The 18,360-nt window shown below is 40.0% G+C and overlaps 1 protein-coding gene across 8 annotated transcripts in view; it reads left to right on the top strand.

Moving 5' to 3' along the window:
• The window catches only part of LOC105485316 (myosin XVI), a 703,391-nt gene that overhangs the window by 435,467 nt on the left and 249,564 nt on the right, over positions 1-18,360 (top strand). For all 8 annotated transcript variants that reach the window (XM_011747599.2, XM_071081051.1, XM_011747600.3 and 5 more), the window contains 4 exons: positions 10,667-10,778; positions 14,494-14,611; positions 15,372-15,443; positions 17,709-17,850. In XM_011747599.2, the coding sequence (XP_011745901.2) occupies positions 10,667-10,778; positions 14,494-14,611; positions 15,372-15,443; positions 17,709-17,850 (444 nt within the window). The remainder of the gene's footprint in view (positions 1-10,666; positions 10,779-14,493; positions 14,612-15,371; positions 15,444-17,708; positions 17,851-18,360) is intronic.

The following is an 18,360-nucleotide window of genomic DNA, read 5'->3' as shown; positions in this document are numbered from 1 at the left end:
TAGTCCTGCTACCCTGAAAGAGGTTGCTTGATACATCTGTGGGTTATATTCAGCGCAATGTTTTTCACACCATACTTTATGAGCATTTGATGAAGGTCAGGGATGGGGCCCGGATGAACCTGCCTAAGCATACCTTTGTCGGTAGTAACTATCTGTACATGGTCATGTGTCTGAATCAAATAAACTGTAATATTTGCATATTACTGAAGTTTCGGTGTAGGTGCCTATGTTAGTCGGTATTTGAGACACAGGGTTAGTGAAGTTTATCCTTCCTGTTGGTGCTGTGGACATGGCCTTGCACAATGCTTTCTGGTCACCTTCTCCCCTGAGGAGGACCTCGGCACCTGTTCAGCCTCACCTGAGGCATATTTCTGTGCCCTCTTCCTGTATGGAACCCTCTCGAGACTGAGAATGTATTGGTGGGAGTTAGAGAAAGTTCTGCCCACCTCTCCCTCCAGGCGGATGCAGCTCCCCAGGCCTCGACTTGTTAAACTAATCCCACCATCTTCAAGGCCAGGCCAACCCACATTTCCTGAGCAAAAACTGATTTTTCTCTCCGTTTCACGACTTCACTCACTGAAATATCAGCAGCTCTGGGTGTGTGTTTCTGGCTGTGTTTATGCTGGACACAAGGCTCGGGGATGAGTTCAGGCTGGGGTCAGCCCCTTAACCGTTGTCCAGGGCCTTCTGTGCAAGACACAGCCACCCTGTCTGTCTCCACCCCCCAGCTCTCCCAACTAGACATTTTCAAGAAACGAATAATTGGCCATACGAGTATTCACTATGTGTAAGGTGGCAAGAGTTTTGAATTTGTTTCACCAGATGTTTTGAAATATTTCAACTGATTAGAAAAATATGGATGAACTATTCTGGGAATGTCACAAGACCCAAAGACTTTCTGAATGTGTAACTTGTTAAAAGGATTCTGTTCTTTTCCTAAATTTATTAGATTCTGTTCTTTTCCTGGAGACCACTGACAAGATTTTCTCTTTCCAAACAAAACAGTTTGTGACTCACATATTAATACTTTCCAGGTGGAGATGTATGTATCTGAACGCATGGTTAATAAAAAGTTGTACTTGTATTCCTTGAGGAGGGGGAGACTTAAAATTTAAAATTAGTTCATGTGTTTCAGATAGTTCAGAAACAATACAGAAAATAATTTCTTTTTTAGGAGCAAAGTGAGGGCGGGTGGGCAATCAGCACTTGGCCATCGTCATTAGCAAAGTGTGCTGTCTTTATTGATACCAACTGTTTAATTTAAACCAACTGTTTAATTTTGCCTTATTTGGCTTCTGTTTATATATTAAACAACACCAAGTAAAAGATAGCTCTGCCCACATAGAGGAGACACTGTTCCTTTGTATTCACACAGCAGATAAAAAACTGAGCAGAACATTGTGTTTGCAGTCTGTGCGTCTCTGACTTGGTGAATGGACTAAACAAGTTGGTTTTTAAGTAGTAACATTTTTGTTTCTACTTGAACCTTCAATCCCAGCGTGCCTTGGGTACACAAGCAGGCACACAAGGGTTGTTTCATGCGCACTCATCTCTGTGCTGCTGAACGGGGCCACACCTGCACCCTGGAGACGCAGGCCTTTGAAGTTCCATGGGGATGTTTTTGGCAAACAGTCAATGTTTGTATTTGATCTTCAAATCATATCTATTCCCCCTCCTTAGAGTGATGCCGCATGCTGGATGGTAACAGTTTTCATCTGTGCCTCCACATAGCACTTCTTGAAAGAAATCTTCAGTGTGGACTCCTCTGTTCAAAAAGAAAACCCTCCTGTGATTTAGTCCATGGCTTGATCTTATTCATGCATTCTCAGGTGACACAAGAAACTTAGTCCAGGACTAGTTTTACTCTGCCTCAAAGCACAAGTATTAGCACACGCACTCACACTCACACCTCACATATATACACAGATTATTTTGGCGATATTATGGACTTGCTTTGGAAGACGTAGCATCAGCCTGCTCTTTGTTGTCAGGACAATAAACAAATTGGTTAAATGGATGAGTTAATTAGAAATAGCACATAGCCAACAGTTGTTACTGACTTATTTTCAATAAATTTAACTTGTAATGAAAACCATTTCTTATCCAAAGCACAAGTCGAATTTTATACAATTGTAACACATATTCACCTGGTTTGCCACTGTTTCTTCTGTAAGAAGGAAGGTATCTGTGTTGCTGGAGAAGGTGTGCTTTTTTCATACTGGTTGATAAAATTTTAATTTAGAATTTAATTTAGAAACTTAGTCTAAAGAAAGCACCATTAGGCTTTGTGAAAAAGGAGAGTGGGAAGAACCAAGGAGCTTAAAAAACAAAGGATCTCCTAAAACTAGTAAGTGAGTTCAGCAGTTGACAGGATATGAGATCAGTACACAAAATCAATCACATATATTAATCATTATGTATTAACAGTGGACATGTGGAAACCACAATTAAAAACATAACACCCTTTCCAATTTCTCCAGGAAAATTAAATACTTAATTATACACTTAACAAAATATGTACAGAATCTGGAGGGTGAAAATGAAAAAAAAATACCAATGAAAGAAAAAGAGACTTATAATGTTCACTTATTGGAAGATTCAATATAATTCAATATAATAAAATGCCAGTCATCCCTAAGGTGATTTATAGGTTTAGTGTAATTCCTGTTAAAATCTTAACAATATTAAGATACATATGGAAGCTTATTCTAAAATATGTGTGTAAGGGCACAGTACTTCTAATAGCTTAAAAAAAATACAAAAGAAGAATAAAATCAGAGGGAACTACCCTACCCATATTAAGGCCTACCATGCAGCTAGAGTAATCCAGACATTATGGTATTGGTAGACAGACAGACACAGAGATCAAAGGAAGAGAAGGGAGAGTGCAGAAATAGACTCACACAAATATACTCACACACAAAAAGGTGATTTTTTTTGGCAAACATACAAAACAGTCGAGTGGAGGAAAGATCAACAAAAGGTGCTGGACAACTGCGCATCCATAGACAAAACAAGCAAAACAAAAATAATAAAGCAAAGCCAAAATCTCACATAGTATGGAAAAAAATCAAGATGATCAGAGACCTAAATGTAAAGTATGAAGCGATACAGTTTTTAGGGAACAAAAGAAGGAAATATTTGGGATCCATGACTAGGCAAAAAGAACTTAAGCTTGACATCAAAATCCTAATCCACGTTAGGAAAGATTGATAAATTATATAACATCAAAATGTAAAACTCTTATTCAGAATACTTCATTAAAAATATTGTAAGACAAGGTTCAGGCTGGGAGAAAATATTGCAACCTTCATATCCAACAAAGGACTAATATTTAGAATATATAAACAGCACTCCAAATTAACAGTAGGAAAATAAAAGCTGTTCTCGTCCAATTAGAAATGGGCAAAAGACATGAAGAGATATTTCACCAAATATGAATATACGGATAGCACATAAGCATGTGAAAAGGTGTTGAGTGTCATTAACCATTAGATAAATGCACATTAAAACCCTGGTAAGATACCACCACATACCTATCAGAACAGCTCATTAAAAAAATCTGTGACAGCATCAAATGCTGGATGTGAAGAAACTCACTGCCCCATGCATTGCTGGTAGGAATGTAAAATGGTGTACAGCCATGCTAGAAAAGAGTTTGACAGTTTCTTATAAAACTATAGATGCAGCTACCCTACGACCCAGGTATTGCACTTCTCGGCATCCGTCCAAGAGAAATGGAGGCGTATGTTTACACAGATACCTCTATGTAAATGTTCATAGTGGCCTTATTCATAAAAGCCCCACTAGAAACACTCTAGACGTTTCTCAGACGGCTAAGTGGCTAGACACACTGCCGTGTGTTAACACTGGAATACTGCTCAGCAGCAGGCTGGAACGGTTTAGCTGTACACAGCAGCCTGGATGAATCCACAGAAAACTGTGCTCCCAGTTTTTGATTAAGAGTTTGGTAGAGCTTCTTTTTTTTTCTCCCTTTAGAAAAATTTTCATTGAGAACTTTATAAACTTGATAACAGATGTAGGGATGACTTAAAAGCATTACCTTCCTCAAAACATTTTTTTGTTTGTTTTTTGTTTGTTTGTTTACTTTAAGTTCTGGGATACATGTGCAGAGCTTCTTTTTCTTATGATTATATATAATACTTTTTGATTTTCAGAAATACTGGGGAACATGGAAAAGAACAAAAAAGAAGAAAATGATTGGTATGCACCACGAATGCCTGTCTTGGAGAAACCCCTATAGATGCAGATTCTTCCAGATGCTGTCTAGTCCTTCCTTTTAGTTTCACTTGGTTTTCTTGGGACTCTTGTGGCTAGCTCATGGGGAGACAGAAAAACTGCCAAAACCTCATGCTATGAAGTTAATCAATGGAAAGTGAATTAGGCATCAACCTAGAGGCCGTGGAGAGCTGGGAGGAGTGGGCATCTGATGATGAACACTGTGAGGGCAAAGGCTGTGGGGTTGGCTGGGAGCCTTCCCCAGGGCCTATATTTTCCCCAGGACGTCCCTGCCAATTAAATACCTGTTGAAATTATGTTCTCAAGTGGCACTTTTCACAGCAATTATGACTTTTATGTGATTTGGCACTTTAAGAACGCAGAAGTTTATTTTTCCTAGAATTTGCCTTAAGGAGAAATAAACATGCTTAAATAATTGTTTAAAATTTGGAGAGAAGAAATGAATAATATATAAATTAATGAACAATGTTGATGTAGACAGATTTCTGGTGAGAAAAGATATTAACTATTCTCCTTCAGCTGCCAACTCAACCCAACACTTAAGGTCAAGACACCTCTTCACTACTTAAAAAATACAACTATAGGCCTGGCATGGTGGTGCATGCCTATAATCCCAGCATTTTGGGAGGCCGAGGAAGGCCAGATCACCTGAGGTCAGGAGTTTGAGACCAGCCTTGCCAACATGGCAAAATGCCATCTCTACTCAAAAAATACAAAAATTAGCCAGGAGTGGTGGTGGGCACCTGTAGTCCCAGCTACTCCACTCAGGAGGCTGAGACAGGAGAATCGCTTGAACCTGGGAGATGGAGGTTACAGTGAGCCAAGATCATGCCATTGCCCTCCAGCCTGGGCAAAACGAGCGAGACTCCATGTCAATAAATAAATAAATACATACATACATACATACATAAAACTATATATAGTTGATATCAGTGTTACTAAGATTTCTATGGAATTGGACCACCAAATTTCTACAATGTTTTTATCCTTTTTCTGTAAATGAAATGTAGGATACTTTAGGAATTGCTGACTTTCCAGAGAGCAGAACAGCAAGACCTTTGGTGTGTCCCATCCGCCTTGCAGGAAGCTCCTAACTAAGCTTGAGAGACGCTGGGCTCACGGGCAGGACGGGGGTGTGTTGGTCTGCCGATGTCAGGCTTCACAACTTTAAACAGACTTCAGTGCCCTTATTTCTGAAATAGGTAAAATAATGGCTCCGTTTGTGAATTGTTGTGGAGACTAATAGAGGAAGTGCCTCAGAAACATCCAGTGGAGAATTTGGCCCATCAGTATCAAGAAATATTAGTTCCCATCGCATTTCCCTTTGAGTGGAATTAAACAGTATTAATCCATCTGTAGTTTTTATCCATCTAGAGCACCCATGTTAAGAGTCTTCTACCCCATGATAGAAACAGCAGACAGACTATTCCCTTGATCTGCCAATCTTTTGAAAACAAAATAGCAATGACTCTTAACAAATGCTCTCTGAAATTTCTGACTCCGCACGTGGAGATACCTAGATGTTGCCAGTGTTCCAAGAGCCAAAGAGGATAAGAAAATAGGCTTAAGCTATAGATGTATGATTTTGACTCATAGAAGAATAGTATAGAAGACATTGAATATTAAGTTAAAGGGTCTGAATGCTAGAGGTTATGTGACCGTGAATCAATACGGGGGCAAAACTGGAAACTCTTAGATGAAACCCTTGCTTTGATTCATCTGGGATGGTTCTCAGCCACTGTGTTGAGATTAGTGGGATAACATCTGTGGAGGTGAAGCGAGTCCACTGGCCACTGGGAAGTCCATGACCCATTACCCACCATTATTCTTACCTATTTCAACCTGTTTAAAAAAAAAAAAAAAAAAAAAAGTCTGGGAATGCCATTGTAACATTGCATCGATGATTGTCAACTTTCAGGCAATTCACGTCAGTATACAACAGCGAAGTGTGAACTATGCTCTTTTCCTTTTACCTATTTGTTACTTTTTTCTGTCTGAAAAGTATAGAAAAGCATATTTTATGGTTTAAGATGGTTAGTGGCGCAGTCATTTATTTGATTAAGAGCTTCATTAATGATGGAGTACACTGACTAAAAGTTGCCCACATAGGCAAGATATAGACATTCCGGGAAATACTCATATTCCGTACATGCATTGCAGCCTGTGCGTAGGAGGCATACCACACGCAATGTCTCATTTGTCATTCACAAAACCACTGCGAACTAGAAATGGAGAATTTTAAAATCTATTTTTAATATATTTTTACTCTGTTTTACAGATAATAAAGATTTAAATGTTTGGGTTTTTTTTTTAATTGTCAAATAATACTTAAATATGTCTCCAGATTCTTAGTTTCCATATTTTACCATGCATATTTTCCAAGTTTTTTTTTTTTTGCCCTTATGTGAGATTTCATGATTGAATGATGTCAAAGGGAAAATTTGTATTTTTAATCTCCAAAAATAAACATGTATTTTTTTTTATTCTGGTACTAACCTTCCCATTTTAAGATATAGTTTTGCTGATAAGTAAGAACTGCGTTTCTAGTGAAATAATCCTAGATGCTTTTGAATAATGGGAGAATTTTGAGTATTGTGTAAAAGGCATTGTGTTTTTTTCTTCGTCTTTGTGACAAGTTTTCTGGCTACAGAGGAAAATGCTCACAACCAAGCTAAAGGTATCTTTCCTGCCATCAGGCAAACTGCCCTTTCAAATTGTCTGTTTTGAATTGGTTCCCACCTGACCCATTACCTAGTTAACAAACCTGTCTGCAACTACCAGGATTTCTTCACAGGGCTTCATCTACCCAAAATTTAACTGCAATAAAAATGCTGCTGTATTCATACTTCCTCATGGAGCGGGTCATAGCTGCTGTAAATTCTAGGCTAAAAAGTAAAATAAAATGGAGGATGGGAGGTTTAAAGAAATACTTAAGCTAGCTGGTGCAGGGCTACGGGGAGCTTACTAATTGATTACTTATCAAGAATTGTAAAAGTTTTTCTTTTTTGCCCATTTGACTCTAATGGTAACAGGAGCCAATTGTTCTTTGCAAGACAAGTGGCCCCTCAATGGAATATTAACCTGTGCAATGATCAAGGAAGTCAGAGAAAAAGATAATGTCAGGAAGATGCATAGAAACCTACTGTGAGGACCAGAAGTATGGAGACGGGTTACAATTTTTTATCATTAAGATTTATCACTAGAGCCAGCGTGTGGTGGCTCACACTTATAATTCCAGCACTTTGGGAGGCCAAGACATGCAGACTGCTTGAGATCAGGAGTTCAAGACCAGCCTGGGCCACATGGCAAGACCCTGTCTCTACTAAAAATACAAAAAATTAGCCAGGCGTGGCGACATGTGCCTGTGATCCCAGCTATTTGAGAGGCTGAAGTGGGAGGATCACTTGTGCCTGGGAGGCAGAGCTGCAGTGAGTTGAGATCACACCATGCCGTCCAGCCTGGGAACAGAGCAAGACCCTGTATTATAATAATAATAATAAAAGGTTTATCACTAAAGGTTTATAGATTGCAGACAAAAGGACCCTCTGACCATGGTAAGCCAATTTCTTACTGATATCATTGCCCTTGACCTTTTTCTGTTCCACTGCCCCAAACCCCAGCTTGCTCATCCTCCATCAGGCATTTGAGGGGCCCTAGAGGAGGTGACCTCACCCCAGGAGCTGGTCTCCACTGCCACCTGGGCATGGCATGCTGTAGCATCAGCTCAGCTCCTGCTGCTCCCTGCTTCGCAACTGTGTCCTTTCTCCGCAGCAAATGTCTTAGGTTCCCACGACCTTCACCTGGTCGCTGAAACCTCAACCTCTTTCTCTCCTAGAAAAATCAAAGCTACAAGCATTGGTTGCTCTCCTCCCCTGAGATGGCACCAGCCTTCAGAGTCATATTTGTCACCTTACCTGGCACGTCCTAGAGAGTCAGGTCATTTCTGCAGTGAGAGGCAGACGCTCCCCTTGCACCAACTCCACACCCTCTCCTTACCTCATCCATTTCCCCCTCTTCAGTACTCTCCACGGCTCCCTTTCTTAAAGTCTTTTATGTGGGTTTTTATGCTTCTACCTCAGCAGGTTCATATTCCAAAGTCTCTCCCACACCCCACTCCAGCCCCTAGATTGTTCTTCCAACCTCAGCCGAGATTGAGGAAAAAGAAATTCCCACAGACCCAGCTCACATGGCCATTGCGATCTGCGTCTCTCTTCCAATTCCAAAAAACATTCCCCTTGTCAAGGGCATAATTTCCTTGTTTCTGTGGTCTCTTTTCCATCACTATCATTCAGTCTTAAAGGCACCTTTTCCAGCCAGGCACAGTGGCTCACACCTGTAATCCCAGCATTTTGGGAGGCTGAGGTGGGTGGATCATGAGGTCAGGAGTTTGAGACCAGCCTGGCCAAGATGGTGAAACCTCGTCTCTACTAAAATACAAAAATTAGCCGGGCGTGGTGGTGTGTGCCTGTAATCCCAGCTACTCGGGAGACTGAGGCAGGGGAATTGCTTAAACCAGGAAGGAGGAGGTTGCAGTGAGATCGTCACACTGCACTCTAGCCTGGGCAACAGGGCACGACTCCGTCTCAAAAAAAAAAAAAAAAAAAAAAAAAAACCTTCTGTTTTAATGACTCAAATTTCCTGTAACATTCTTACTCTATCCTGGACACTCCATTCTTTCCTCAGCCCTAATTCCAGCATCTCATTTTGTGTGAGCTCACTCTCTCCCATGGTTCTAGCCTTCTGTATGTTGATGACTTCCAGATCCTATTATCTAGTGTTTTTCTGAATTCCAGATCTTTATAGCTGTTATTTCTTGGGACTACATTTAAACTTTAACAAGTAGTTTAAAGTCAATGTGTCTAATATCAAATATAAGACTTTATCTTTCCAGAAACCTATTCCTCCTCTTGAGAATGTTTTCCAGTTGAACGAGCACGCAGTCCACCCTGTTTTCCCAGACGGAGACTTGCTACTCATCATGAACTCCCCACTTTCCACCTCCCGGTGCCCAGTTCACCCCCTCGTACTGCCAGCTCTGCCTCCTCCCTTCTCCTCTCCCCATCCGTCCTCTTCTTCACCACCACTAGTCTCTCACTGGGCCACATGCTCCCCTTACTTGCCTTACCTCTTTCCAGGTAATCTTGCCCTGGGCTACCAGGATATTCTTTCCAAGGCACCAACCTGGTCGTGCCACTTCTTTGTTGCGAGGCCCTCAGAGCTGCCTGTCACTTCCAAGACATGACAAACTCTTTTTCAAGCTGTACAAAGCCCTGTCTACTTCTCCAATCTCATCAATCTTTGCTCATCTCACCTTAGGCTCCAATTTTGCACACATGGATATATTTTCCCCATATGCATCATGCTTGACCAATTCTTTCTGCTTTGTACATGTTCTAATTATTCCAGGGATAAGCTGAAAGCCTGGGAGTTGCTTGGCAAAGTCTTATATGGCAACTGTTAGAACCAAAACCTGCTTTTCCCCACCGTGTTTCCTCATGGTCCACTTCTGGGTGTGGCCCCTTCCTGTACACTTGTACCTGGAGTCTGTCTCTCTGATTCTATCTCCCTTGTCTGTGCCCCTGCATAGTTTATTCTGCTGTTGTTGAGTCCTTTTCCTTCATATTCTCAGCTGCTTGGTATTGCCTGTGTTAGATAGGTGATTCATACACGTTTGTTGAGGGAAAGGAGTAAATCAGTGGCATAATCAACCATCTCATTATTGAAAAGTACCAACAAGGAAAAATAATAACTTACTATAAATTAGGCATCTTTAGTTCAGATATTAATTACAAAGCATATGATAGAACCTGTCAAATTTTTATATGAAATACATGAGTCACAGCCGGGTGCAGTGGCTCACGGCTATAATCCCAGCACTTTGGGAGGCCGAGGTCAGGAGTTTAAGACCAGCCTGACCAACATGGTAAAACCCTGTCTGTACTGAAAATACAAAAATTAGCTGGGCATGGTGGTGCGCACCTGTAGTCCCAGTTACTGAAGAGGCTGAGGCAGGAGAAACGCTTGAACTCGGGAGGCGGAGGTTGCAGTGAGCCAAGACTGTGCCACTACACTCTAGCCTGGGCGACAAGAACGAAACTCCATCTCAAAAAAAAAAAAAAAAAGACATGAATCACTTGTGACCTTCTCCTGTCACAAGGAAAGGTGCAGCAGCTAAGATGAAAACCGAGTAGAGGAATGTAAATATGTCCTGGTACAACAAGAACTAACATTTCCCTTTCCTGAGACATCATGTGGTGTTATGTACCAAATGCTTTTGAAAACATGGGGACACCATGTCCAGGTGATTCCCATCATTTTAGAGATCAAATATGGCAGAAGTGACTTTTCACCACAGAAGTCTGACCAGAAGCCAAGCGGTAACATTACACGCCTTGTCTCCTAACAGGTATTTGAACCAGACCATGCAGGACGATGTGTCCACAGGGGAGCGTTCTCTGAACAGGGAGAAATTGGCTGTTTTGAAACAAGCCCTGAATGTAGTTGGCTTCAGCAACTTGGTGAGTCATGTCATAAATATTTCACTGAGTAAATCAACCTTCTACTAATTTATACAAGTTATTCATTCAGAAGTATTTACCGAGCCCCTATGACATTCCAGGTATTGCCGAGGACACTGATGATTCGACAGACGATAAGCCCCAATCCCTGCCTCCTAGAGCTGACGTGCTAGTGGGGGCAGGGGGCAGGGGGCAGGACTTAATCCACATGTTGAGGAAGAAGGGAACTAGGAAGAAAACATAGCAGTCAGCAGAGAGTGGCAAGAGGAGAGGGTGCAGTTTTCAAGAGGGTAGAGAAGGAGCCCTTTCCCAAAATGAATATAATATATACATTATATATTTTTAAATATATATTTTATAATATATAATTTTAAAATATTTAAAATATATTTTAGTAGATCATAAACTTTATAATTTACAGATTATATTTATAAAATATAATTTATAGATTATATTTATAAAATATAATTTAAAATTTAAATATATAATATTCAAAATACATATTTTATATATGTATCCAAAACAGATCAAATAACTTTATGTTTGATCAACCCATGAAAAAACTGATAAACCTAAAGTAACCGTTCGTGTTAAGAATCACTTGAAAATTAACATAATCACCTTGTTAAAACATCTTCTTGAACAATGTAAGTGTTTCAATATTGTTATATTTGATTGCACAGAATTGCCAAATACCTCCAAGCATTATGAAGCTGAAAAATTACACTTTAAAACTTTTAGACCATGGCCGTGCAGTAGAACCATCTCTGATGATGGAAATGTTGGTGACCTGCTCTGTGTTGTACCACACGGTAGCTTCCAGCCACGTGTGGCTCCTGGACACTTGAAGTGTGGCTTGTGGACTGAAGAAATAAATGTTTAATATTTCTTTATTTTAATTCATTTAAATTGACATAGCCATGTGTGGTTAGCGGTTACTGAATTAAACAGCACCCGTCCAGTGAATAAGACATAAGAAATGGTCTAAGGCTTGAGAAAGACCTCTCAGGATTCCCTTCAATCTCTATTTCCCAGAGGCATTATCTTTGCCTCCATTCAACATGGTGGTATTTTGGATTATGGTCAATTTACGGGCAATTCCTCATGAATATTTAATATAATATCACAGGGATAACTTGGACATGCCACTAGTTCACAAGCCCAGATGGGGTCACAGATTTAAAGTTGTTCTTTTTATTTTTCTGAAGCCAATACATGCGGGCAGTGAGTGGGTGGGGAGGGTGGAGAGGTCCACAGGGGGAAGAGGAAGGAAGTGAGGCTCACCCTAAATGAGTGAATGCGGGGGCACCTTGCTGCATCCACCCTTGCCGTGTTGAGAGACTGGAACTCGAGGAGCCCGCAATCACGTGGCGTCTCGTTCTTTTTGGCTCTGATTACCCAGCCTCTGTTTTTCTCCTTTACTGAGTCCTATCCACTGGCACTGTTCTGTCTTTGCACTTGCTGCTGTGGTACTTTTTTGTTTTGATATTTTTCCCTCCCTCCATGCCTGAGATGTCTGCTTCCTCATAGGAAGTGAAGCTAGAGATATGGATAGAAACCATTCTGCCAACATACCAGTTGCCTGGAAACAGGGCTTTGAAAATTCATGACTGATCCTCAAAGGCAGGGCAAGCAAAGTACACTTTCTGACTAAGGTAACCCAGGGAGACTCTCATAGCCTTCTTGGTAAAAGTAGTAGGTACACACTAGCAAAAACCATGAAATTAATTATTTCATCCTGACCCTGGGAGTGACTTGAATGAAGACAATTGAATCCACTTTAGAGGGATGGATTATGTCCAGTAAGATTCAAAGGATGGTATTTCTGGGCCCGTGAGTTCTTGAATCAACACTTGGGATTGTGGTCCTGAGAGATCTGTTCGTAACCGTGCCTCCAGCTCTGCCGTCTAGCAGGGTGGCAGGGACACAGAATCACAGCCTCCTTTCTGCTCAGGAAGGAGTTTATTTTTACTTTTGTCATAGAATCCAGCACACTGTAATGCACATTATAGTTATTTTCACAGCTCTGTCTCCATCACTAAATTATGAGATTCTTGAGGACAGTATAGATTCTTCAGCTGTCTATCCAGAGGTGCCTATCTTGCAGGTACCAGTACCTTTCATGAAGACTAATTGATTTAAAAAAAAAAAAAAGCTGTGCATGGTGGTGCACGCCTCTAATCCCAGCACTTTGGGAGACCAAGATGAGAGGATTGCTTGAGGCCAGGAGTTCAAGACTGACCTGAACAGCATAGCGAGACCCCCATCTCTGCAACTGTTTTCAAAAACATTAGCTGGACACTAATTTTTGCCTGTAGTCCTAGCTACTCAAGAGGCTGAAGTGGGAGGATCACTTGAGCCCAGGAGGTCAAGGCTGTAGTAAGCTACGATTGTGCCACTACAGTCCAGACTGGGCAACAGAGTGAGACCCTGTCTCAAAAAAAAAAAAAAAAAAAAGGAAAAAAAATAAGTTGGCAAGTAGTTAAGTAGTTTGAGAGGCTTGAATAATGCCATTTTATACAGCATAAGTAAATGAAATTTGAAAAACAAATTTATGATTTAGGAATTAACTGAAAACATTTTTATATGTATATGACCTTCATAAAATATTATTATACCTGAAACTTAGAGATCATTCTTTTCAATGCTCTCATTTTAAAATTGGTAAAATCTTACCTTATTATGAAAACTACAGGCTCTGGAGAAAATCGCGGAAGTCTCGAGAAGTATATTGTTTCCACTGTATATTTATAAAGCACATCAGCATTGTTCTTAGAACAGCTCCCACAGTAGTTATGGAAGGAGGTTTTGTTCTCAAATTACAGATTAGGAGACTGAGAATGGAACAGGCTATGCCGCTCGCCCTTCACAGGGCTCAACCTGTTTTACTATTGATATCATCATGCTAAATATTTGACATTCTAGAGAAGTACAGTTTAACTTGCAGCTTTTTCTTGATTTTTCATTCTTGCCAAAAAATGACTATCCAAAATCAAATTTAAGGTCTCATTTTTTTTTTTTATGCAGCGTTCCAGATTCTCTTTCAGCACTCTCTCACTTCCTGCTACCCTCTGCTCAAAGATAGCTCTTGCCAACATCCATTTTTTTTCTGTTTTCCTTAAAATACCTTAAAAAACAATTAGCATTTTGTGAGTCTAGGCACGGTGGTTTTCATTACGCCTCCTTTAGTTTTTCCTGGAGAAGTAAACAATTTTGTAATCATCATGTTAATTTATCTCATAAGAGAGATAGCAAAGAAATGAACACTATAATGTAGGTTCTTGAATGAAGCGGCCACAGCAACTGCAAAGTCTAAATAGCATCCAACGTGAGCCTGGAGAGGAGGGGGAGTGAAGTCTAACCTTACAAGTGAAGCCAAGCTGGTCAAACCCACAGCACACAATTATTCATTTTTGTTATGACGATTATCTACAAGCTGTTAATTTATATCAGAATATTATTTCCTGACTCTCTTATAATTTTTTCAGGAACAGAAACATTGATTTAGAGAAAATATGCTTTGAATTATGAGGTTTTGATGTTGAGATAGAGACTAGTAGTTTTCTTGCCATAGCGAATATTTGGGATCTGCAAACTCACAACCTCATTAATAAGCTCATCATTTTTGTAACTTACTTTTAGATACTTAAACATTTTGCCTTTTAATCTTTCTTCTAAGCACCCTATTCATTGTCTCTGTTTGTAAAACGCATAGGAGGTGGAGAATCTGTTCGTAATTCTAGCAGCAATATTGCACCTTGGAGACATTCGGTTTACTGCCCTGACTGAGGGGAACTCCGCCTTCGTTTCTGACCTCCAGCTCCTGGAACAAGGTCAGTGGAACGTGACCTTCTGACATTCACCACATTAATGTGCAATTTTGTAGATCTACCAGTAGATGGCGACATAGTACAGAAAAGCCTGTTGGCGTAAACGCTTTCCTCTATAAGTAGAATTCAGTAAGCTGGGAAAATTGTCTACTTTGTTTTTCTTATAATCTGTTGTGGAAATGAATAGCAAGATGTACTTTTTTGTTCTCATTCTGTGCACCACGTTAACAACACTGATTCTTTAGCACATACTTGTGTTTATTTATATTGTTCTAAGTACCCTTCACCCCACCACCCAGTGTATTTTGGGGGCATGTTATTAGCTAAACATTTTAAACAGAATGTAATTACTTCCCTTTCAAAGATCTTGCCAAGAATCTCGCTCTTTGGAGCTGCCTCTTTAGTCGCTCCCAGATTTTTAAAAATACCTTAAAACCACAGATTGTCAATAAACAACATATCTTCACCTATATCAAAGAGATTTAACCAGGAACCTGGAAAAAAACAATTCCATACCATCTGTCAGGACAGGGAGGAAAAAAATCTGCTGTGATTTAATTCACAGAACTGTAAGAACTCATTAATATTTTGATTAAGATGTTTCTCTAGTTGAATTTGACAATTACAGTAGTAATGACTTTTTAAAATACTCATGTTTTGTAATGTGCCTATATAAGACTTATCAATTATAGCCATAAAATTCAATGTTCTTGGAATCAAAAAATATACTAACTTTATGTTTATAATGCTGATTTAATTTTAGTGGCTGGAATGTTACAAGTATCAACAGATGAGTTGGCATCTGCCTTAACAACTGATATTCAATATTTTAAAGGTAATTTTTTTATACTCTAACATCTTTGTGCAATTTAGAATCAAATATGAAAATTAAATACAGTTTGACCTGTCCCCACTTAGTGAAACTATTTCTATGAATTTAAGGTCAAATGAGAAAAGCATTATGAGCCTGTTTGGTCATTTGATGTGACTATAGTTTAGACTCTTTATACTCCTGAGAGACCATTTTGCCTAACTGGTCACCCTTTCTAGATAATCTGTCATCTTAGAAAAACAAAACCATCAATCCAAGAGGGTTTCTTCAAATAAAATATTGGATCCATTTGCATGTGTGGTGCCATGCTGCACTCTTCAATGAAGGACCGACCTTTTCCTGCTACCTCATTGGTTAGAATAGCTGTCATTTATTGGGCATTTATAAACTGATAGGCATTGTGCCAAGTCCTATAAAAATTGTTGTGTTTGAATTCTCACAGATTGCTCTGATGTGGGCATTACTATTTCCATTTTAACGGAGGGGAAAACTAAAATTCAAATGAGTTAAATGACTTTGAACCTCAAATCACTAGTAAGTGACATGTCTGGAATTCGAATCTAGCACTGTCTGACTCCCAGATGACATGCTTAATCTCTATGCTACATGCATCTCTACTCAGTGAACAAAGAGAGTGGTTTTCCCACATGATCTTCAAGTACTCACTCTAAATGATGGCCTTATGTTTTCCTCTTTATTGTGATTGTGAGAACTCACCATTCATCTAACCTTTCTTCTCTAAAGCTCTACTATTCTTCCTCTGTGGCCTTTTGGGCCTACTTGCAGGTATTTAGGTAGGTGAGTCATGATTCCTGCCTCACTCCTACTCTCAGAATATCCCCAAACTTAATGAATCTCCCCGTTGTTCACTCCGTTGCCCAAAAGTTATCCTTGATAGCTCTTTCTCTTCCAACTCCTCCATTCATAGGTCAGACAGACGCCATGAATATCTCCCATTCCTACTTCCTACCCTTCATTTTCATCAGCACTGCTGAATTTATCATTCTTTCCCTGCATTACAGCAAGACACTCCTATTCCTCTTTTATCTGGCCTTATCTCAACTTGCCCTCCTTCCGCACTACTTCTGAAATAATCTCTCTGAAATGCAATAGGCATTTCAGGAATAAGGCCAACAGTCTTTCAAAGATAGACCAGCTCGTCACTTTAGGTGGCTTAGGAGGCCCCACTGGCACCCTTGCCTCCCACCCACTAAGCATCTTGAAGACATTGTTCTTCTTCGCACCTTCTTTTGAGAAACATTGAGCTCCCCATTAGTGTCTATGATTTCCTCTGCTTATACCACCCTCACTTGCTACCACCACCCTGTGGGTGACCCATCTGCACTCCTCAGTCACATGGCTCTAGGAATGTCAATTTCACAATGTCATAAATGGCCACACCCACTTTCACTGCCCCTTCCTCTTGTGTTGTTCCATCTCGATGACCTTGAACTTGTAGCTCTCTGACTACATTTTCTACCAGTATCAGTAGATATCCTTCCTCACCTGTGCTTCTAACAGACTGAAAACGCTTCAACCCGCATTGCACGTGGACCCCACCCCGTTTCTAGTCTCTTTCTTTGCCTGAGATGCAATGGTCAGCGAGTTTGGCCAAGGCCATAGAATATGAATTCTAGGCTCCTATTTACACTCAGCCCTCCTGCAACAGTGATGGGATAGGCTCAATGCCAAACCACCCTTGTTCTTTTTTCCTTGGCCCCATCTCTATTCTAGTCTCTTCCACAGACCTGTCACTCAAGAGTTCAATCACTGTGTCTTTGAGAATGACGTAGAAATTCCCACCTAAGGCCCAATCTTCTTTCCAAACTCCAGACCCACATTCTGGTTAATGAGATCATGCCTTTGAAAATATTTAAAATATATCTGATTTTCCAGATAGCCCGTTTCCACATGCCTTAGGATGATTCAGTATCCAAACCAGCGAGTTGTTATCAAAAGCCTTGCCAGGAGGGACTCTGTGAAGAACTGTTTCCCTAACTGAGGTGAAATTACACAACCTACAATAAAGGTGGAATGCTGTGGTCAACAATTCTAACAGAGAAGATTACAATGTACATGACTTTTGTTTTAGGAAACATTGTGTGTAATAACTGACAGAGACCTTCTCATTTATTAGAATCAGTATAATTATTATACATCACTTATCGTATGGATGTGTGGAGAATTGACAGGATATGTGGAGTTTTGGTTGGCTTCTAGATGAGGGAACCCTTGTGCTCACTCCTCCTTTTCTTTCTACCATTTTAGGGGATATGATAATACGACGTCATACCATACAGATTGCTGAGTTTTTCCGAGACCTCTTGGCCAAGTCCCTGTACAGTCGTTTGTTTAGCTTTCTGGTGAATACCATGAATTCTTGCCTCCTCAGTCAAGATGAACAGAGAAGGTAGGAGTTGATGGATGTTAAGTTCTGTTGTTATTACTGTAGTAAGTAACTTAAAGGCTCAACTCCAAAAGCAGCTTCATATTACAGCGTGACCCTTAAGTTGAACTTCATTAATATATTTTATTTTAACAAGGTAATCTGACTTGAAGGGTTTTATTGATTATTCTTTAGGAAGTGAAGCCCCCTCCCTGGGGTACCCTCCCATTTACATTGATGAATTAATAATCTATGTATAGATATGCAAATGCATTCTTTATGGACTGAAGGTAGATGTGGCCTTTTGTGCACCAATAAATATAAAAATTTTATAAATCCAGGAAGAGGACACTCTAAGAACAGGTAAGGCACTGGAATTTGTGGAGTAGCTCATGCCTCCTTTGGAACCAATTTCATGATGTGTTTTGGATCAGTAATGCTTCGTCTTATTTCTTCACTTATTTTGTGGATTATGTGACAGAGGGTCTCTATGGTAATAATTTTGGCTTTATATCCCTAATGACTTTTTTTTTT

This window comes from Macaca nemestrina, chromosome 16, assembly GCF_043159975.1.
Source record: "Macaca nemestrina isolate mMacNem1 chromosome 16, mMacNem.hap1, whole genome shotgun sequence".
In the NCBI taxonomy this organism is placed as follows: Eukaryota; Metazoa; Chordata; class Mammalia; order Primates; family Cercopithecidae; genus Macaca; species Macaca nemestrina.
This window is presented reverse-complemented; position numbering and strand designations above follow the sequence as displayed.